The following is a 21,402-nucleotide window of genomic DNA, read 5'->3' on the forward strand; positions in this document are numbered from 1 at the left end:
CTTTTTCATATTTTCTCACCGGAATGATTTTTCTACCGATTTTATAGTCCATCAAGAAAGTGAAGAAAGTGACAGCATCGTAGTGTCATCCCTTTTTTCTTATGCGGGCTCTACACTTGCGGCGCGAATGGGTTGTTTTCTTATTTTTAATTACGTTTTTTTTTCGCGAGAGTGACCTATAATTATTTTGACAAATAATAGAAACTTATATTTCTTTTCTCCCTTGCGGGGTGTACTAAAGTTGCGGGCTTGTGGCCAAGCAACTTCAGGTGATGGAACAGTTTAATCATTAATTGATAGGAATTTACGAACGATGCGGCATGTATTGAGAATGACCGCTTTTTGTAAGGTAATGTACGTGAGTGGATGAATGTCGAGTGTTTTGAGGGACGTATGTAATGTTTTCGGTATGATGCCAGTGGTTGAAATAATTATGGGTACGGTTTTGACTGAGTTTATTATTATTATTATTATTTATTATTATTATAGGGTCTAATCCATGATCAGAAATATCCAGTTTTATCCAGTGGCTCGGGTCCCGGACTCCCGGTACATTTACCATAGGCGTAGAAAAACGTAAGGAAATTTAATAATCTATCATCTGGGCGATTCCATTATCGCGGGTGCAACAGTTTGACACACTTAAAGCTTTCTGCAGGCTAAATCATCACTCATCACACAACGTAAGTTTTGCAGGACGTAAACGTAATTTCAGGTTGAGATAATTTCTTGTAAATGGTAAGAATTGTTAAAAGTTCCAACGGAATATCATTGTAATGGCATAAAGCTACGTAAAATTTATAAATGGCATTTTTAGACGGCTCCAATATAATCCTAATTTAATGGTGACGACATTACAATGTTATTAACTGTCAGTGTCATAGGGACCAAGGTTCGCCGTGCCGAGTTTATACTACAACTAAACATTCATTTGAAATATACGCTATTTTATTTTAAAAATATGGGAAAAAACATTGCGTCCCTCAGATGATATTGTTTAATAACGCTCTAAATTATTCGAATTCCATTTTTTACCGATAAAAGTTTTGTTAGTAAATATACATCTTCTTACGTATATTCTAATCAAAAAATGTAACTAATGCCACATTTTAAAAATTCTCGTCAAGGGCCGTCTCTAGCAGAATGACCCATCTACAACTTTGTTTCTTCAATTATTTGCGCTAAATTTGATTTTAATTATTGAAATCTAGGCGAAATTATACTTTGACTTGTTTTTTGCAGTTATTTCTCTAAATACTGATTTTACAATGAAAATTATAAGGACTAAAGTTGTAGAAAATCAAATTTGCGACAGCTTTGGTTCTTACCATTTTGTCTTTTTTAATTATTCATGAAGCCCTAAGCGGCCGCGATAACAATAGATAAGCTAACAACAAAACAACTCCTAAAGTCAATCAAGCCTTTGAATTTCAACTTAATATGAACCATATTTGATATTTCATTCCATTTTTACTATTAACTATTTTATTTAAACAAATAATTTAAATAAAAAAATATTTTTCTATTATTTTTCCAATTTTTCAAAAATAAATTAAAAAATTTCCGAGCCTTGAAATTTTTCGGAAAATTACCCATCACTACTCGACACTAACCATGGTTATAGCCGAAGTGCCATTATAAGAAAAAAAAATGTCAAAGCAAATGTCAAAGTCAATTTTTTGTTATTTCAAAGTTCTTGTTTCAAACATAGATGTTTCAAAATTCAACGGTTTGATTTCTTATTTTGAGAAGAAAATGTATTTAAATTTATATGAATAAAGCAAAACTGATGTGATTTCATGAGGCTTATCATTAGTATTGTTTTGTGCATTAAAAATGTATATTAAATCTATAGTTCTTGACGGTTTTAAGTCTTATGGAAACAGAGTCGAAGTCACCGGCTTCGATCCTGAATTTAATGCTATTACTGGATTAAATGGAACTGGGAAATCGAATATTTTAGATTCTATATGTTTTGTACTAGGAATAACAAATTTATCCAACGTAAGTAGGTACTGCTTAGTCATAAATTGATAACTTTTCGTTTTCCCGCCATCAAGATATTGCATTTCTTAACTAGAGTAACTAGCCCTCTATATTTCCGTCAACTGAATATTTTATTGTGTTAATTAACAACAATAATAGGTAAATGTTAGTTGGAATATTTCAATATCAATTGATGGTATTGAGGTTACTAAAACTGTCACTCAACTTACAAAGAAACCTACTTAAATACTATGTAATACCAACTATTATCTATTCTGTGATAATACCTTGTTCTCGATTTACAGGTGCGGGCAGGGAGCTTACAGGAACTTATTTACAAACACGGACAAGCGGGTATTACAAAAGCCACAGTCAGCATCACCTTTGATAATAGGGACAAGAAGCAGTGCCCTATTGGTTATGAAAATCACGACGAAATTACTGTCACTAGACAGGTTTGTTGTTATTATTAATTGTTTCTTATTTATTTTTGTTGGCTTTGGTGTACTACAACTTACAAGGTTCTTTTGAAGTTAGTTGATAAGATTGAGAAGCGCTAGAGTAACTATTGAACTATATAAAATGTAATTTAAAAAACCTAGCTTACTATATAGATTTGACTTACTAGTGTATGTGTGTGCAAATAAAAAAAAAGTATGTTTATTACAGGTTGTTATGGGTGGTAAGAACAAATACCTCATAAATGGAATAAATGTACAAAATAAAAGAGTGAGCGATTTGTTCTGCTCAGTTCAACTGAATGTCAACAATCCACATTTTCTTATAATGCAGGGGAGAATTACTAAAGTGCTGAATATGAAACCACCAGAGGTAAATAATGGTTAAACTTTAGTAATAGCCCAAAACTTTGTTGGTCAAATATAGGCTTATAGCATGGAAACATACCAAATTGAATCAAAATTTGTACAGAAATGTAGGTGTGAAAGAGGAATAATTAGACCATGACACAAACTTCTGAACTTTTTATTAGTTACTTAATTTAAAAAAATCTCAACTGTCTGCATCAACAAAGTTATGAGAAACATCTAGTCTTCTATATAATAATGTCAACATTTCAATCTACTATCTTACTTTATTATCAATCACTACACATTATAAAATAAAGTAGCTTTTTTTCCATCATCTCCCTTTGTTCCCTTTAATCTCTGCAATGGTATACCTATGTCTATCTCTTAAGGATATCCCACAATAACGCAATAATCCTTATTCAATTAAATACTTTAAATACATTATTGATTTAATATAGATCTATATGGCCCTGTACAGCATATGATATAAATGTATATTTTTGAAGGTATTACAGATTTTAAAATTGCGGACATAGCTTTTGCGGCGGTACGGACCATGGGTAGTAATGGATAAAATTAAAAAGTACTGAATCGATTTTAATCATTTCTTCAGTGAGTGACATAGGCTTTAATATATTTTATACCCATATGAAGCCGGGGTGGGTTGCTAGTTGAGGTATATAATAGACTACAATTATATTTTTTTGTGTAGATCTTGTCAATGGTAGAAGAAGCAGCAGGTACCAGGATGTATGAAGCTAAAAAACAAGCTGCTCAGAAAACCATAGAGAAAAAGGATGCTAAATTAAGGGAATTAAATGATGTAAGTAACTATTAAGCATATTATACCGATCATAGAAGCGAGATGCAACTGTCGCTGATGCAACTGATTGAGCTGGTTGTGAATATAATTAAAAAACTATGTGATCATACTTTAGGGTGTGTAACTGTGTATGGGTTCCCTGTAAAGAGTTCATTGTGAAAATAGTAGCGCTGAAAGACATTTTTTTTTACATTTGTATGGGCAAGTGCCCCAGCGCGATTAGTTTTCCCATACAAAAGTTTAAAAAGTTGCTCTTTCAGCGCTGCTACTTTGACAGTGAACTCTATACACGGAACTCATACACACAGAAAAGTTTCACTTTGTTTTGTAACAGTATAGATTGTATGGAGGTATTACCTTCTTCTAAAATAATGCTCTTGTTTTCAGATAATAAGAGAGGATATAGCACCAAAACTACAGAAGTTGCAAGATGAAAGATCACAATTTCAAGAACATCAGAAAGTTGTTAGAGAACTTGAAAATCTAACGAGGCTACATGTTGCTTGGAAGTAAGTCTATACAATAAAGTTAATATACCTAGCGGAATAGAGAAACAAAGGCCTGATGTCACTATCAGTAACGCTGCGTGGTAAAAAGAGACGTGTGATACATGACAGCAGCACTCTTTTTTTGACGTCCAGTCGGCAAGTGCCGCACGTTGACAATTCAATCTCATAGAATTCATATTCAATCATGCTTGTATAAGTGTATACGTACACATATTTTTCACACAGATGAAAACCAATTTCGGTTTCGTTTGACAGCTAGAGATTGTTGCTCTATTCCGCTAGGTATATTAACTTTATGGTCTATACTCTCTCTCTATGTTAATTAAAATCATATATAATCCTTTTAATATAATTATTACAATTTATTTTAGGTATGTGTCAGCCGAAGAAAGTGTAAAAGAAGCAGAGAGAAAAGTAACAGAAGTGCAAGAGGAAGTAAAAAATAAGAAAGAAAATATTAAAAACAATGAGAAAGAGGCTAAAGAGTTTGACAAGAAGATATCTGATTTACACAAGAAGTTAGATGAGGTAGTACAAATTGTATAAACTACTTTTTATTATGTATATTTTTAAAATTATTTTGTAGTAAATTAACCAAAATATCCTAATATTCTTCTTAAAAACTTCATTTCCATTTTCATTGAAAATATGGCAGGAGGATTTGTGTGTATGTAATGTTGCTATTTGATTAAATATTAATTTAATATTCTAACTATAATCATGGACAAATTATGCTGTAATATTATTATATTGTCTTAATAACTACGTAAATTGTTGTAAAATGCAATTGAGTTAAAAATACATTAAAAATAAATTGAATAAAATGTAAGTAAATTACTTCATATCGCATTATGTTTAACAATTTTTGGTCAATAAATATTTGTATTTGTACTTCAGGAAAGTGGCAGTGTACTTCGCGAGCTCGAAGAAGAATTTCAAGAAGCTGAAAAAACGGAAGCGGCGGCGTCGAGTGCGGCGCGCGGCGCTAAGGACGCAGCGACGGCGGGCGACGCGCGCGCACGGTTACTGCGGCGCGCGTTAGCGGACGACCGCGCCGCGCTTGCGGACAAGAACGCGCAATTGCAACAGGTACGAATCATAAAGTTAATACAGGGTGCAATTAAACCTACCTGCCAAATTTTTTTTAGGGCTTAGGTATCATTAGTAGAGTCCATTAAACCACAAAAAATAGAGTGTTAAATTTTTTCTTACAATAACATATTTTATCCCAACCTAACAGCTTGGTCACTGCTCAGTAATTACTGGCAATGGCGCCAGTCTGTAAAGCGAGGGTGACGCGGAGCGTGGCGCGCGGGCGGCGGGGGCCAGGTTTTTTTTACAATAACATATTTTATCCCAACCTAACAGCTTGGTCACTGCTCAGTAATTACTGGCAATGGCGCCAGTCTGTAAAGCGGGGGTGACGCGGGGGGTGGCGCGCGGGCGGTGGGGGCCAGTCGCACCCGCCGCAGTCGTGCGCCCGCGCTTGAATTGCAGTGACGTAATTAATTTTTCACCGCCGCGCCCCCCGCCGCGCTCGTGATTAAGTATCTGTGAGTTTGTGACAAAATGTACTCTAACCGCGACTCGCGAGTGTTACATTTAAGTGGCGAAAGTTTAGATAATAATTAATAAAAATAATGTCAATGAACTACGTAGCCATATTTTGTGGTGTTTGGTAGGATAACTTTCGGAAGCTATTTCTCAACATTTTAGTACTGAGTGATTATAAAAGAAAAAATACGTGTATTTTTATTTTTCACAAGGATCAATGTATCCAAATTTGGCAGGAAGGTTAAATTGCACCCTGTATATCTAGCGGAATAGAGCAACAATCTCGAGCTGTCAAACGAAACCGAAATTGGTTTCATCTGTGTGTAAAAATATGTGTACGTATACACTTACACAAGCATGATTGAACATGATTTCTATGAGATTAAATTGTCAACGTACGGCACGTGCCGACTGGACGTCAAAAAAAGAGAGCTGCTGTCATGTATCACACGTCTCTTTTTACCGCACAGTGTTACTGATAGCGACATATCTCTTGCTCAGGCCTTTATTTCTCTATTTCGCTAGGTATATTAACTTTATGGTACGAATTAGTTACGGGAATTGATGCTATTTTCTATTAATTTCATTAACATGCTAATTTTGTTGTCACAGCATGCTAAGTATTATTGCTTTGCTATTTGCTAAAAACGTGACATTGTGAATTATCGGTTCGCATCGCACCGCTCGCGTCGAGTATTGTTTCGCATCGAGTGAAAAATAGCAATTCATTAACAGTTAACACCGCGGTGCTAAACAGCGCGGACGTGATTTTTATCATAATCGCAGACTTTTGCTACGCACGATCATATTAGCAATCGTAGTTTTTAGCAAGTACGATTAATTTAATTATTGCTAATGGGCATTTAACAATTAATTATTATTGCTAATGCTATTTTTACCAACACTAGTACGAATACAGTATTGTATCGTTTACATTACAAATATTATAGTATTGTATTGTCATAACGTGTGAGAATAGTTTCCCGTTCACATCGCATAGCAAGGGCATTATTTGTGTTGAGATCATCATCATCATCAGTCTATGTTGAGGCCTTTATTGAGATGTAACTTGGTAAAGTTAATTAATAATGTTGTAGGTCTGTTTCATTGTAATATCTACAAAGTACACAAGTCACAACACAGTCGATCAATAAAGGAATAGATAATTTTATGAATAGTCAAGAATTTAATATTTTGTATTTAATGCCTCCTTTTGTTTGATCAGGTATCATCAACATTTGAGAGTTTGAAGTCGGCGAGTGAGTCGAGCGAAGCAGCCCTAGCGGAAGCGCAACAGCGCTTTCTAGCAGTCAGTTCAGGCTTAGAAGGAGCGTCGGAGTCTTTGCAGGATCAACTGATTGGTAATTATAGGCATATTATTTGAGTATGTTGGTAAATAAAACTTTATACTGACCTGCTTGGAATTCATAGTAATTGTTATTCACACATCTATTATTTCATAGAAAAACCAAAATTGTCATATGCAGAATCATCAAATAATGTTTACTTTACAGTTATTGCCTATTATAGTATGTCTATGGTCCAATCGCTCAGTCCTGTCTCTAGCGGTTATCGGCCTTTCGTCTACCACTGTATTCTAATTTTACAGATGTAGCGATATCTATCGCATCGTTTGTATTTGTATGTAACTGTCAAAAATTTTCCAAATTCAAATGACCGCGTGTATCGTGGTAGAGCAAGCTAGAGGAAGCGTGACCCCGCCATGTATCACGAACCTTTTTTCTTACGAATAATTTTTCTGAGTATAAATAAAATAATATGAAGTAGAATAGAAAAGAACAGAAAATTGTTGATTTATTTTGTGTATCTTAAAACTATACTTAAACTTAAAAACACAATTTATGAAAACTATGTACAAAACGGCGGTCTTAGGGTGAAGCCAAACGAGCGTAATTTGTGAGTTGTGAGTGTCAGAATTTCTGCCGCGTACCTAAGTATCTTTTCATACAAATCATGACTCACAAAATTACGCTCGTGTGAATCAAACAGGACTTTTGTATGAAACTGATTGCAACAGAATTCTGCCGAACCGAAATTCTGCGACTCACACTTACTCACAAATTACGCTCGTTTGGCTTCGCCCTTACTTCTGAAAGTTGACAGCAGTTTCTGCAAGACAACCTTTAAGAAAGTATTTAATATTATTGTTTAATAAAAAAAATTCAAACTTAAACTCAAAATTCAACTAATTTAAAATTACAGTGTCATTATGACTAAATTATAATGTAACGAGCTTTTGCCCGCGGCTTCGCTCGCATTAAGAAGTATTATTATATACAAACTTTCATCCCCTATTTTAACCCCTTGGGGGTGGAATTGACCAAAATCCTTTCTTAGCAGATGCCTACGTCATAACATCTACCTGCATGCCAAATTTCAGCCCGATCGGTCCAGTGGTTTAGGCTGTGCGTTGATAGATCACCATGTCAGTCAGTCACCTTTGAGTTTTATATATATAGATACAACAAGTGTACAATACGTAATATTATACAGAAACAACTCTGCAGGGGGCGAACTTATTCCCACGGTGTACTATCATTCATCAAAACAATAACTTTATAGTATGCTTTGGTACACAAACGTTCTTTAACAACTTTTTTAAATTTATTAATTGAGATATTTAGAACGTTTTCTGGGATCTTATTATAAAAAGCGTATATGTACTTACATTGAACTTTAAAAGAATTTTTGACTTTAGTAAGTCTAGTCACCGGAATTTCAAGCATATTATTATGTTTATTACGAGTATTTAAATATTATGGCCACAAACACAGATAGAACACAGATTGGAAGATAACTTAGCGAAAATCACATTGTTATAAAACAATGATTAAAATTACGTGAAAAATTAGAAAATATAAGAATGATACCATCGTTGCATAACATTATTTAAAATAATGTAACTTTACCGCTTCTGACAATTTCATAAAGTCGGTTCAATAAGTCGGAGTAAAATCCGTCGGAACCGCTAGTGCCTACTATTATAACAATCATTATGAATATGCATATTTTAGCTTTCACAAAATAATAATATTTATATTCTATGGAACATTGTAATAATATTATATCATAGTCATTTCTATAGCGAGCTTAAGGCGATTCCGTGTTCATGTGCAAACATAAAAAAGGTGACCAAAGTTCAGTACCCCTGTTGTAAAAGGCTCGTCAAAGGTACTCGCGATAAAACAGGAGTAACTTGAAATTTTGGATTTCTGTATATGACAGCTGCTGAAAAATATATTTTTTTATTTTCTTGATATTTTTGTGTAGTTTTCATAAAAAATAATGATTCCCTTTTATCGGATGATATAATTTATAAATTCTGTTTATTAAACATGTATAAAACTACGAAAAACTCAATATTTATGACAAAAAATTTAAACCGAGTTTTTCACAAAAATATCAATTATTATCATAATTACGATAAAAATAACATGAATTTGCTGATAATACGTAATTAAGTAAATCCAACTTCAAAAATTGCAAATTTCTGAGTTACGACGCTACGTATTTGGATAAGGTATTATGAAACTTCTATCGCTTCGTTTTCTGTCACGATTTGTATAGAGAACGATAAATTACGTCAAAATTTTCTAAAACATGGTAGCGGTAGGGTGAATAAACGCTAGAGACAAGATAGGCTGAGAGCACTATAGTAAGCTTTAAAAACAACACTACTGCTATAACACCATGGTCCATACCAAGTAGAATAATAACTTTCATCTTATTTTATAATAACCACATTCTAAATTTTTTTTCTAGCTGCTAAACAAGAGGCATCGGAGGCGTCTACTAGAATATCACAGAGTACTATGGAGAAAAAGCACGCAGAAGAAAGACTCAAAACACTCGAGAAAGAGTTCAAAAGCAGCAGCGCTCAATATGAACGCGACCGCGCCAGTATAGACAAGCATGAAGCTGAGGTTGAACAACTGAAGGTATGATAATTTCTTAGGTTTACGAGAGTTGATAAGGCCCTGATGAGGTTTAAGACAAACGCAGTGGACTGTATTTAAATTAATATATTCGCAATTTACAATATTATATGTACAAAAGAATGCCCGTGTGCGACGAGTAAGCTTGGAAGGTGAAGTGGCGAGTGGAAGGGGCGCGCGGTGGCGGGCCTCGGCGCGGCGGCGTCCGCGATGCGCACGCGCAGCCGACGAGGCCTGAGGCGGTCCGCTCGGGTACATTCGGCCGATGTAGATGCGCCGACAAGAGTATTACACATATTATTATGTTTTAATCACTTTTGGATTAACGATACGTAGCAGCCGAAACGACGGGTATAAAAGAAGTGTTATCCGCGACAAAACCCGTAAGGGTTTAAAATATAATAACTGAAGATAATAATATGTTCACTCACCAGTCACCACCTACAAGTTACAACTCGGGCGAATTAACATGACACCTGGTTCAATTGACGTTTCTCTTAAGTACTGAGTGCAAAAAAAGGTTTTTAATTTTAAGACATTTAAAAAAAAATTACGTTACCGGAACTAGTTGTTTTTATAGGGCTACACTAACCACAGTATTTTATGCAATTATTCGGCCAAGTACGAGTTGGACTCGCCCAAGGGTTCCCCAGCAGGAATACGAGGTTTATGGATGCGTCCGATAATATGTATATAATATATTCCGTGAGTAGCTAATTCATACCACAGACGCACGGCAATGTTCAAACGTTAATACGAATAACAAAAACTTAACAAATTTAACGTTCAAATGTAACAACTAACAAATAACACAACAAAACTCAACAAAAATCCAAAAACAATAACCATTAACTACTAACAAATAACTCCGAAACGCAAACTCAATAACACACGTGTAACGGTAACAGATATATGCTAACGCTACTGGACGCGTACGACGAGAGCGGGGCGCTGCGCGGGGAAGCGAGGGAGGGGTAAAATTTAAGCCAGGTGTCAAGTTAACTCGCCCATGTTGTACTGGCCACACTCATTGATATTAAATTGTTGCTTAACTTTAAAGAAGATTTTAACATAATCAAAATCTTAATTAATACCTTTTCTGTCAAACTCTGTACTAAACGCCAAGTAATTATTAAGTATCTTTGATTAAGGTCGTTAGATCCGTAAATTGTGTATTGCGTTTTTGGCAGTTTTGTACTTTTTGTGTGTCTCTCAGTTTTTGACACCTGATATGGTGCCCTTAGAGAGATACTGCAAGATTTTCTGAAACCGAAATAAGGCATAATAGTTGGTTTATTATTATTGGTGACTCATCTCAAGAAAATCATAGGTACTTATCTCTAATAGGCTATAGTACGATGAATATGATTTAAATCTTCAGGCGCAACTGGCTGGATCGAACTTCAGCGAAGAGCGCACCGCGGAGTTACAGCAGCGTGTACGTCAGATACACGGCACTCTACGACAGAAACGCGATAGAGCGGACGGGCTGACAGCGACCCTACAGCGTACTGACTTTAAATACACACCGCCGCAGAGGGACTTTGACGCGAGGAGAGTTTATGGTTAGTAGAGTAGGAGATAATTGAGTACTGACCGAAACTTTAGCAATAATGTTGCAGCATCGTGTTTTGGAGATTACAAGATGATACGTGAGGAATGTCGCATCATATCCAACAGAAAAGACAACGAAACCTTGCATATTATTTCAGTAGAGATGCTATTATAGTACCAAAGTTTTAGTTTTAAATTATTACCATTCTGTGATAATATAGTTATACTCACATAAATTATACAACTACCTTAGTACTTCTGTTTTTAGGTACTGTGTGTCGTCTAATTAATGTCTGCGATCCAATCTACTGCACTGCCCTCGAGACGGCTGCTGGTGGAAGGGTATGTATTGTAAAGTCACAATTCGATAGCAATTCAGTTACAAATCGCAATTCGGACGTATGTAAGTATACATACATATACAGTCGCAACTAGGTTGCGATTTGGTCGTAATTTTGTTGTAATTTAGTCGCAATCCAGTTTCAAATAATTTTATTTGTTTGGAATTGAGTTGAGTTTGATTTGTCATTGAGAATGGACATACTATTACATACATACTATTACAAAATGGATTCTCAACTAATTTATCATGGTATTTCTTTTCAGCTTTACAATGTGGTAGTAGACTCAGAGGTGACAAGCAAGCTACTGCTGCAGAAGGGGCAACTGCAGACGCGTACAACAATAATACCACTCAACAAGATCTCTGGCCGTGCGCTAGATCCTGAGATTGTGAGAACGGCACAGAAAATCGTAAGTATTCACCATAGAGTAATAATATGTCTGGTCTCTGGTATTCATTAATACAATGCAAATAGAGACGTATCCTAGGCAGTTGACGGACGTCATATTTTGGTCGGGTTATATCAATTCAATATTAATTGTGATCTGATGGCTAGGTTTGATTTACCGCGACCAAATTATGTAGGTCCGACATCTGCCTAGGAATCAATGGTCAACCTCTCTGAATATACATCAACATACGTATCCTAGGCAGTTGACGGACGTCATATTTTGGTCGGGTTATATCAATTCAATATTAATTGTGATCTGATGGCTAGGTTTGATTTACCGCGACCAAATTATGTAGGTCCGACATCTGCCTAGGAATCAATGGTCAACCTCTCTGAATATACATCAACATACGTATCCTAGGCAGTTGACGGACGTCATATTTTGGTCGGGTTATATCAATTCAATATTAATTGTGATCTGATGGCTAGGTTTGATTTACCGCGACCAAATTATGTAGGTCCGACATCTGCCTAGGAATCAATGGTCAACCTCTCTGAATATACATCAACATACGTATCCTAGGCAGTTGACGGACGTCATATTTTGGTCGGGTTATATCAATTCAATATTAATTGTGATCTGATGGCTAGGTTTGATTTACCGCGACCAAATTATGTAGGTCCGACATCTGCCTAGGAATCAATGGTCAACCTCTCTGAATATACATCAACATACGTATCCTAGGCAGTTGACGGACGTCATATTTTGGTCGGGTTATATCAATTCAATATTAATTGTGATCTGATGGCTAGGTTTGATTTACCGCGACCAAATTATGTAGGTCCGCCATCTGCCTAAGAATCAATGGTCAACCTCTCTGAATATACATCAACATAATAAAATGTTTGAATCAGACGCTGGCTATCTTTGGAGTGGCATGAGGTGGTGTTAACCCTCAAATTATTAATCTAAAATTTTAATAATATTTACTACTAAAGATCTTGTGGTTAGTCCTCAACCGTGTATTTAGTAAACAATGAACAATTTTATTGTATCCAGGGAGGCGGTCCCGACAAGGTTCAACTGGCGTTAGACCTGGTATCATTTGATGCGCGTCTGCGGCCAGCTATGGCGTGGGTGCTCGGCGGAACGCTCGTCTGCTCGGACCTGAGTGTGGCCAAGCGCGTGACGTTCCACCCGCAAGTGCGCACGCGTTGCGTTACTCTCGACGGCGACGTGTTCGATCCCGCTGGTACGCTGTCCGGTGGAGCGAGAGCTAAGGTATAATAGAAAAATAAACTTTTTTTTAATAAATATACATTTGTAAGACTAACAATTAGTATTTAAAAAAAAATTATAATGTGGCGGTACCGGTACCCACAATTAGCGTCACATTCTTGCATCGCAATATCGAAGTTTTAAGTGCGCCGTTATATATAGGACAGCTAAAATGTATCACGTGGGCTTCAGCCTGACCGAGCATAACACCTCGCTCGGTCATCCTTTAGGTCGTCCTTTAGGGTCGCCACGCATATTCCCACAATAATAATTATTAGTGACTAGACAACATGTTTTCTTTGTCTATCAAGCGCCTTTTCAAATGAAACAGATAAGGACAGGCCAGTGAGTAAGCTATTCAGTAGGAAATCTTTTTTAGTTCAGTTTTTCAGTAGTTCGGACTAGGAATGCATTTTTGTCTTTCATTAATATTTATTTTCGGCCGTCTTAATATATTATACAATCATTTTTGATTGTCCACAGGGTGGTTCTCTGCTACTGCAGTTGGCTGAGCTGAAACAACTTGAGCAGGAGATACAAGACCTAGAGGCAGAATTAGCGCAGTGTAATAGAGAGCTTGCGTCCGCGCAGGGTGCGTCGGACGGGCATGCGGCGCTGCAACACAAGTGCGTAACAATGAGAGTTCGTAGTTTATTCTGAATCATAAAAAGGTATTGTTTTCACCTTATAAACACATCTAAATTGATAATAAAGGACAAAAGTTTGCAGCTTGATTTTTTGGGTTTTGCCTAGGTTTTGCGAATGGCAAGCCAAACACTCGGTATGCGAATTTAAGTTGGTTTGTGACTTCGGTAACGGCATTATTATAAAATATTACCTATATATATTAATATATATGTTTGTTTCTAGACTAGAAGTCAGTACTCACGCGCTGTCGGTAGCGCGGGCGCGCGTGGAAGCCACTGCTACGGCACAACTGCATGCTGAGATACAATCGCTAAGAAAACAGGTAACATAAAAATACTGTAGGATATTGGAGCTGAGTTTGTAAGTTGTAGTGCACACTAGTTTGCAATTAGCAAATGTCAAAACTGATTAGACGAGATTGTCCATGGATACTTATAATAATATTATGATCGGGCATACTACCATTGATGAATATAAATCTAGCATAATTCATTGCGCTGGTGATTCTGTGCTAACTACAGACTACTCCATGTTTTCAATTTTTGTAGGTTGAAGAATTGACAAAGGCTGTAGAGCAGGACAAAAAGACTCAGAGCGAGACAGCTGCGCGAGCGAGAGAACTGGAAGATAAAGTGAAAGATATTAAAGGCCATCGTGAAAGGTGAGTAACATTGTTTTATGTATATATTTATTTATATTGTGATGCGATTTAAAGGCCTGATAGACGTACGAACTTAGAACACGCGGGTTTTAATTTCGCGAACTTACTCGGCTCGCGTCGGTGACACACGAGAATCGCACACACTGGATTACCATGCCCCCTGGTTCGCGGCTCTTTACTGACACACAGGCAATTAAGATCGTGGAGCCAGAAGTCGACGTACTTACTTGCTCGTCTGTCACCCCTTTGAAATACTATGGAGGAAATTGATTCCTAGGCAGTTGATGGACCTACGTCATTTTGTCGACTTATGTCAAACCAATGTTAGCTGTGAATCTGCTGCCTGTGAATCAACTTCTCTGATAGTATAAGAAGAATAATTAAAGTCATAAATGGTTTAACGAAAAAATAAAATTTATTCTTGTTTTTGAACCAAAAATTATGTTCCCTTGGCTCCTTGCTTTGCATCAATACTTCACAAGCGTTTGAAGTTTTGACCTTTTTTAGAGAATTCAAGAAGGCCGAGGACAATTTAAAGAAGGCGAAGAAAGACGCGGAGAAGCATAGCAGCTCGTGGAAGCAGCGGGAACAGGAGTTCGAGACGTTGAAACTCGAGGTGGAGGAATTGAAGCGGGCGGTGGTGGCGGGCGAGACGCAGCTACAGAGTACTGAGGACGCATCAGCTGGTCTACAGGAGGAGTTGGTTGAGGCGCAGAGGAAACATACAGCTGCTACGGTGAGTAAAGCTTTTGTCTGCTTCTATCTGTAAATCGATTGCTAGAGTAGCTGTTGATACTTTAAAAATTACCCAGTGTTTAATTTCGTTACGTCGGCTTCTTTAAATCCTTTTACACATATAATTGTTTCTTTTTATAGAAAAACTAGCTGTCCCGGCAAACGTTTCTTTTTGCCATTTTCCCGTCTCACAAACAATGGTCGCCGTCAGTCTCGAGTTGTAATAATTTACTATTATTTATTCAACAAATGCACTTATCAATATAAAAAGTACCCAGTAGCCGATTCTCAGACCCACTGAATATGCATATAAAATTTGGTTAAAATCAGTAAAGCCGTTTCGGAGCAGTACGCGGCCTAACATTGTGACAAGAGAATTTTATATAGAGGGTGCAATTAAACCTACCTGCCAAATATTTTCCAGGGCTTAGGTATCATTAGGAGAGTCCATTTAACAAAAAAAAAAAAAAATGGGTGTTACATTTTTTTATTGACATATTTTATCCCATTTAATATCGTTGCAGAACGGTCACTCGCGGCGCGGGGGTATTAGCGGGGGTAACGCGGGGGGAAGCGCGCGCGCGGGGTCACATCACGCGTGGGCGACGCGTCGTGTCCATTAATTGTAGTGTTTTTAGGATAACTTTCGGAAGCTATTTCTCAACATTTTAGTACTGAATGATTATAAAAGAAAAAATACGTGTTGTTTTATTTTTAACAAGGATCGATATATCAAAATTTGGCAGGAAGGTTTAATTGCACCCTGTATAAGATACTGAAAATGACAGCCTGTAATTTATTCATACAATTTATGTGGATGTCTATTCTGTAGAAAAAACTTATTTTGTTTTAGTTTTCACGCTACTCGCGTATCGGTACGCGAGCCCTTCGATTGTTGCCCTAATATTAAGTATTATTGTAACACTATCTTTTGAGCGATACAACGTACACTCTTGAATTTTAATAATTTTATCATACATGCAGGAAAAAGTTAAAGAAATCCAGAGTCGGATTAAGAAGCAAAAAGCGGAGATTGCTAGTAGGAACGGTGACATTGCGCGGCTACAACAGCAAAAGGAGAAACTCGGCAAGAACAACGCTGACCTCGAACTGAAACTCAAAGAGTTGGACTACAAAGTGAAGGAGCTGCAGACAGAGGCATCGGAGTGTGAGAAGAGGGTAACATATATCTTAATATTTGTCTAGTGTCCTTATATTAACAACTAGCTGTTGCCCGCGACTTCGTCCGCGTGGACTTCAGTTTATGGTTGTTACCGTACATGGATTAAGTCGTTTACGCGCAAATCAGAAAGTATATTATGTGGGAACCGCACATTTTTCCGGGACAAAAACCATTCCTTGTCCCAGATTCAAATTAGCATATCTCAAATCTCCATGCCTAATTTAATCAAAATAGATTAAATATGTAGTTTAGGCGAGAATCATAAAAGTTTATTGTGCGGGAACCGTATATTTTCCGGTAAGTATAAAAAGTATCCCTTGTCCTTTCCCGAGACTGAAAGTATTGCCATACCAAATTTCATCAAAATAGATTGAATTGTTTAGGTGATAATAATAAAAGTTTATTGTGCGGGAACCGTACATTTTCCGGGACAAAATTAGTATTCCTTGTCCATTCCCGAGACTCAAAGTATCTCCATACCAAATTCCATCAATGTAGATTGAATAGTTTACGCGCAAATCATAAAAGTATATTGTGTAGTAACTGTACATTTTTCCGGGACAAAATGTATCCTATGTTCTTTTTCGGGACTCAAAGTATCATTATACCAAATTTCAGCAAAATGGTTCCAGCCGTTTACGCGTGATGTCGTGACCACGCGATATATAACGTTCCGCGCAGCTTCGCCCGCGTAAATTAGATATTTCACAGACAAATCAGTCCAAAAAAAATAGCCTATGATCCTTCACGTCGTCTACTTCTTATCTGTGCCAAATAACAGAAAAATTGCTCTGGTAGTTCATGAGATAAGCCCTTTCAAAAAATTTCCCCCGTTTATTCCACATTTTCCTCTATTTCTTCGCTCCTGTTAGTCTCAGCGTGATAAAATATAGCCTATAGCCTTTCTCGATAAATGGGCTATCTAACACTGAAAGAATAATTCAAATCGGACCAGTAGTTCTTGAGATTAGTGCGTTCAAACAAACAAACAAACTAACAAACTCTTCCGCTTTATAATATTAGTATAGATGTGACATCATGTTCGTACATAGACAATGCACAAAATATGTTAGGCTTGCTTTAGGATAATATACTCTAATCTGTATACATGCAGAGGGCAGCATAAATAAATTTGCCTATAAACAGTAACGTTTAATACAATAGTTGTCGCTCTATCATGCTTAGGAATTGCTGACATAAGAGATATTGTTATATAACCTCATTGAAACGAGCACACATATTATTATCGAAAATGTGACTAGTCTATAAAGCTATGAATAGCTGCTTCTTTCCTACTTTATTTCCGTTCAAGAAACACTCTCACTATCAATTTTCCGTATATCAATAAACTATGAATAAAAAACTAAGGAAACATAACTCCCTACTCATACTTCAACCGTTTTGAATTTGGTTCCTTTTCGCACACTAAAATATGGCAATAGCAACTAAACACTAAGCCCGGGCGCGCACTAGCGGCCAGGCCGCGGCGGCCATCGAAAGTATGCTGTTGCCGCAGGTCGCGTTGCGGCCAGGTGCGCGTCATCTATGGCGGTTTCATACGAAGGTATCTATCTCGATAGCCGCCGCGGCCTGGCCGCCGCGGCTTGGCCGCTAGTGCGCGCCTGGGCTTACACTCACATTTACGAAATAAAGCCGTTGGCATTTATTGTCAATTCTATATTTACACTAAATTGTGTACCGAATACATGCATAAAGTATGCATGTATTCGGGTCACATTTTGTAGACTCGTGGACAAATTTTTTGACACAGTTACTCTGCCTTAGTTTTTATTATTCGTAGTCAATAAATCATTAAATCCTATTACAGATAAAAAACCTCGAAACCGAGTACCCGTGGATACCGGGCGAGCGGCAATACTTCGGCGCGGCGGGTGGACTGTACGACTTCGCGGGGCGGCAGGCGGCCGTCGCCGGCTCCCGGCTCGCCCAGCTCCGAGAGAGGCGGGATAAGCTCGCGCGCGGATTAAACGCGCGGGCGCACGCGTTGCTAGGCAAGGAGGAGGAACAGGTTGGTTGAAAGAGTTTTTCATTTTGTTGAGAAATACGGAACCTTTAAATATAAACTTAATTATATATGTATGACTAGATAATGCCCGCAACTCCGTTGTGCCATATTAAATCGTTTATCGCGTGGGAACCGTACATTTTTCCGGGATAAAAGGTAACTTATTTCCTTTCCCGAGGTCGAGACTCAAGGTATCTCCTTACCAAATTTCAGCTAAATCGGTTCGGGTAACAGACAGACACACACTTTCACATTTATAATATTAGTATGGATGTTTTACATTCCTACTGATAAAGTAGAAATTTGAAAAAGAAACTATGAAACTGTCGAGTTAGCCATTATTAAGTTTCTATGAATTCAGTTTTTTAATTTTTTTAGAACAGTTTCTTTTGAACGGCAATATTATATAACAATCGTATTTTACAATATCATATTAAAAATAAAGTTGCCGTACAGAATCAAATAATTTTACAGCTTAAAAAATCAAGTATACCATGAAATTAAGATTATTATTTTATGCTCTAATATCGTCCCATATAGGTCACCAGCATAGCTAGCACAAGCACGTAGACAAACGAAAGAAACTAAATTTTGACAGTTTTACCGGAAAAACATTGTAGTAAAAGTTTCTTTCCTATCTCGATATCTTTCGCTTTTGAAAATCTATAAGTCAAGCATGACGATCCGCTTTTGACATTTAGTTTCTTGATTCTGTTTTTATTTTTATTATGGCACTTGGCTATAAAACCATGGCCAGTGTCGAGTAAATGGCGGCAAATTCAAAAAATCGATGTATAGCAACCCTGTCTATAGCCGGAATTATAGTTTTGATCTACAAACTACGAATAATAAAGTTCCTTAGTTTTTATTATTCGTATTTCGTAGATCAAAACTATAATTCTGGCTATAGACAAGGTTGCTACACGTCGATTTTTTTAATTTGCCGCCATTTACTCGACACTGGCTATGGTTTTATAGCCGAGGTGTCATAATTAAAAAAAAAGAACCAAGAAACTAAATGTCAAAAAAAAATAATTGCCGTTGCTTTAATGGTTGCTATGGAAAGAGTTTCTTGTCTTTGTCCACTGAAACTCAAGTCGATGGGTGGTGCCATGCTCGGGAATAAGATATGTAGACATTGGAAAGGAACTGCCATTACTTTCTTCCGAAGAATCGACTGGGACACCCCGTGCTAGCTACGCAGGTGGTTCAGATGACCCATACATTTTCGACATGGGCCTGTAGTCTATTAATGATTTTAGTAAAACATCAATACATGAGTGACACATAGGCCGTATTCATAAATCATAAATCTTTACCAGTACCAAGACGTGATGCGAAAAAAGAAGATCGTGGAAGCGGACCGGGCGAAACTCGTCCAGGTGATGGCGGAGTTGGACGAGAAGAAACGGCGGACGCTGACGACGGCGTGCGAGCAGGTGACGCGTGACTTCGGCTCCATATTCAGCTCGCTGCTGCCGGGTGCGCAGGCGCAGCTGCAGCCGCCGCCGGGGAAGGGCGTGTTGGACGGGTTGGAGGTAAGATTTTAATCACCTCTAGGGTATGTGTCAATGTGCATAGTAGTATTACTAATATTATTATAAATGCGAAAGTGTGGGTGTCTCTGTCTGTATGTCTGTTGCAAATTACTAAAACCATTATCTACACAGGTCAAAGTCGGATTCAACGGGACATGGAAGGATTCGCTGGGCGAATTATCCGGTGGTCAGCGGTCCCTAGTGGCACTATCGCTAGTACTCGCCATGTTGCTGTTCAAGCCCGCGCCGCTGTATATTCTGGATGAAGTGGACGCCGCGCTCGATTTGTCCCACACGCAGAATATCGGCCAGATGTTGAAGGAGCACTTCAAGCATTCGCAGGTAAGATTATTGAATAAGCTTTTGTTTTTGCTCAGAAATGGCGCCGAAAGCTAATTTAATTTGTTTTTACTTGAGTATCCTAAAGCAATTGGTATGTGTGTCGTACGTAGGTGCGTGCATGTGTACGTGCGTCCGTGCGTCCGTGCGTGCTTCCGTGTGTAAGAGTTTGTGTATAACTGTACCGCCTAAGCTACTGAATCGATATTAATAAATGAGATGTTAATTGATTTCTTGTAACGGTCCTTAATATACAGTGTTATAATTTTGTCGATTTTTTACTTTTGATGTATAATTTTTAACAGTCGTGTTTTATTTTTCTCTTTGATATTGAAGACCTAGATTAATTTGCGTGACCTTTTGTTAACTCAATCGAATTAAGATTACTATCTTGTCAAATAACTTTTCACAATAACTAATGAGATATCGTGTCATTACAGTTCATAATCGTGTCGCTGAAGGACGGTATGTTCAACAACGCTAACGTCCTGTTTCGCACCAAGTTTGTTGACGGCATGTCTTCGGTACAGAGGACGGTGAACTCGCGGCGGTGATAGAACTTTCCAGAACAATTTTCGTACGTATTGTTGCTATGTCTTCGTAGAGTAATTTAGTTTTTTACAGCGTTGGTTGATCCATTGTTAGTTGATAAGTACGTACTTTAAGTTATACATAATGTCATAGCATATTTTTCGATTTTATGAATTGTAAATAAAAGTATTTTGTAATACCGCAATTTTATCGTTTTGTTACTTATTTTATTAACTATCCTACTAACTACTACTAAAACCTATCTCCAGAACAATATCCCCTGTTTGCTTATGGTATGAATGTCATATTATTATGTATGTACTAACTTCAATATCTATCCTATAATCCTATGTTCCTAGAAATTACCAGTTCTGACCAGTCCAGTCAGAGATAAGTCCTAACATTAGATAGTTGCCGACCCCTTTTGATATGACTTATTAATGTCCTTGATTGAGAACTTGAGTCTTATTTTTATATTTTTGTAAGATATGTAGAATATTGCGTATGGATGGGATTTTTGTTCGAGTTATGTTCGAG

At 37.2% G+C, this 21,402-nt stretch overlaps 1 protein-coding gene across 1 annotated transcript; it reads left to right on the forward strand.

Moving 5' to 3' along the window:
• Positions 1-1,723: 1,723 nt before the first annotated feature.
• Positions 1,724-21,064, forward strand: LOC121725914 (structural maintenance of chromosomes protein 2). The gene is made up of 22 exons (XM_042113090.1): positions 1,724-2,004; positions 2,292-2,441; positions 2,656-2,817; positions 3,508-3,618; positions 4,006-4,127; positions 4,499-4,655; positions 5,025-5,216; positions 6,907-7,042; positions 9,465-9,640; positions 11,019-11,202; positions 11,460-11,533; positions 11,798-11,944; positions 12,986-13,207; positions 13,688-13,830; positions 14,075-14,174; positions 14,401-14,513; positions 15,021-15,249; positions 16,233-16,427; positions 18,260-18,460; positions 19,780-19,995; positions 20,128-20,337; positions 20,775-21,064. Exons 1-22 carry the CDS (start codon positions 1,837-1,839, stop codon positions 20,886-20,888), a joined length of 3,522 nt encoding a protein of 1,173 aa, XP_041969024.1. The 5' UTR covers positions 1,724-1,836; the 3' UTR covers positions 20,889-21,064.
• Positions 21,065-21,402: the final 338 nt, after the last annotated feature.

Source organism: Aricia agestis, chromosome 4, assembly GCF_905147365.1.
Source record: "Aricia agestis chromosome 4, ilAriAges1.1, whole genome shotgun sequence".
Taxonomy (NCBI): Eukaryota; Metazoa; Arthropoda; class Insecta; order Lepidoptera; family Lycaenidae; genus Aricia; species Aricia agestis.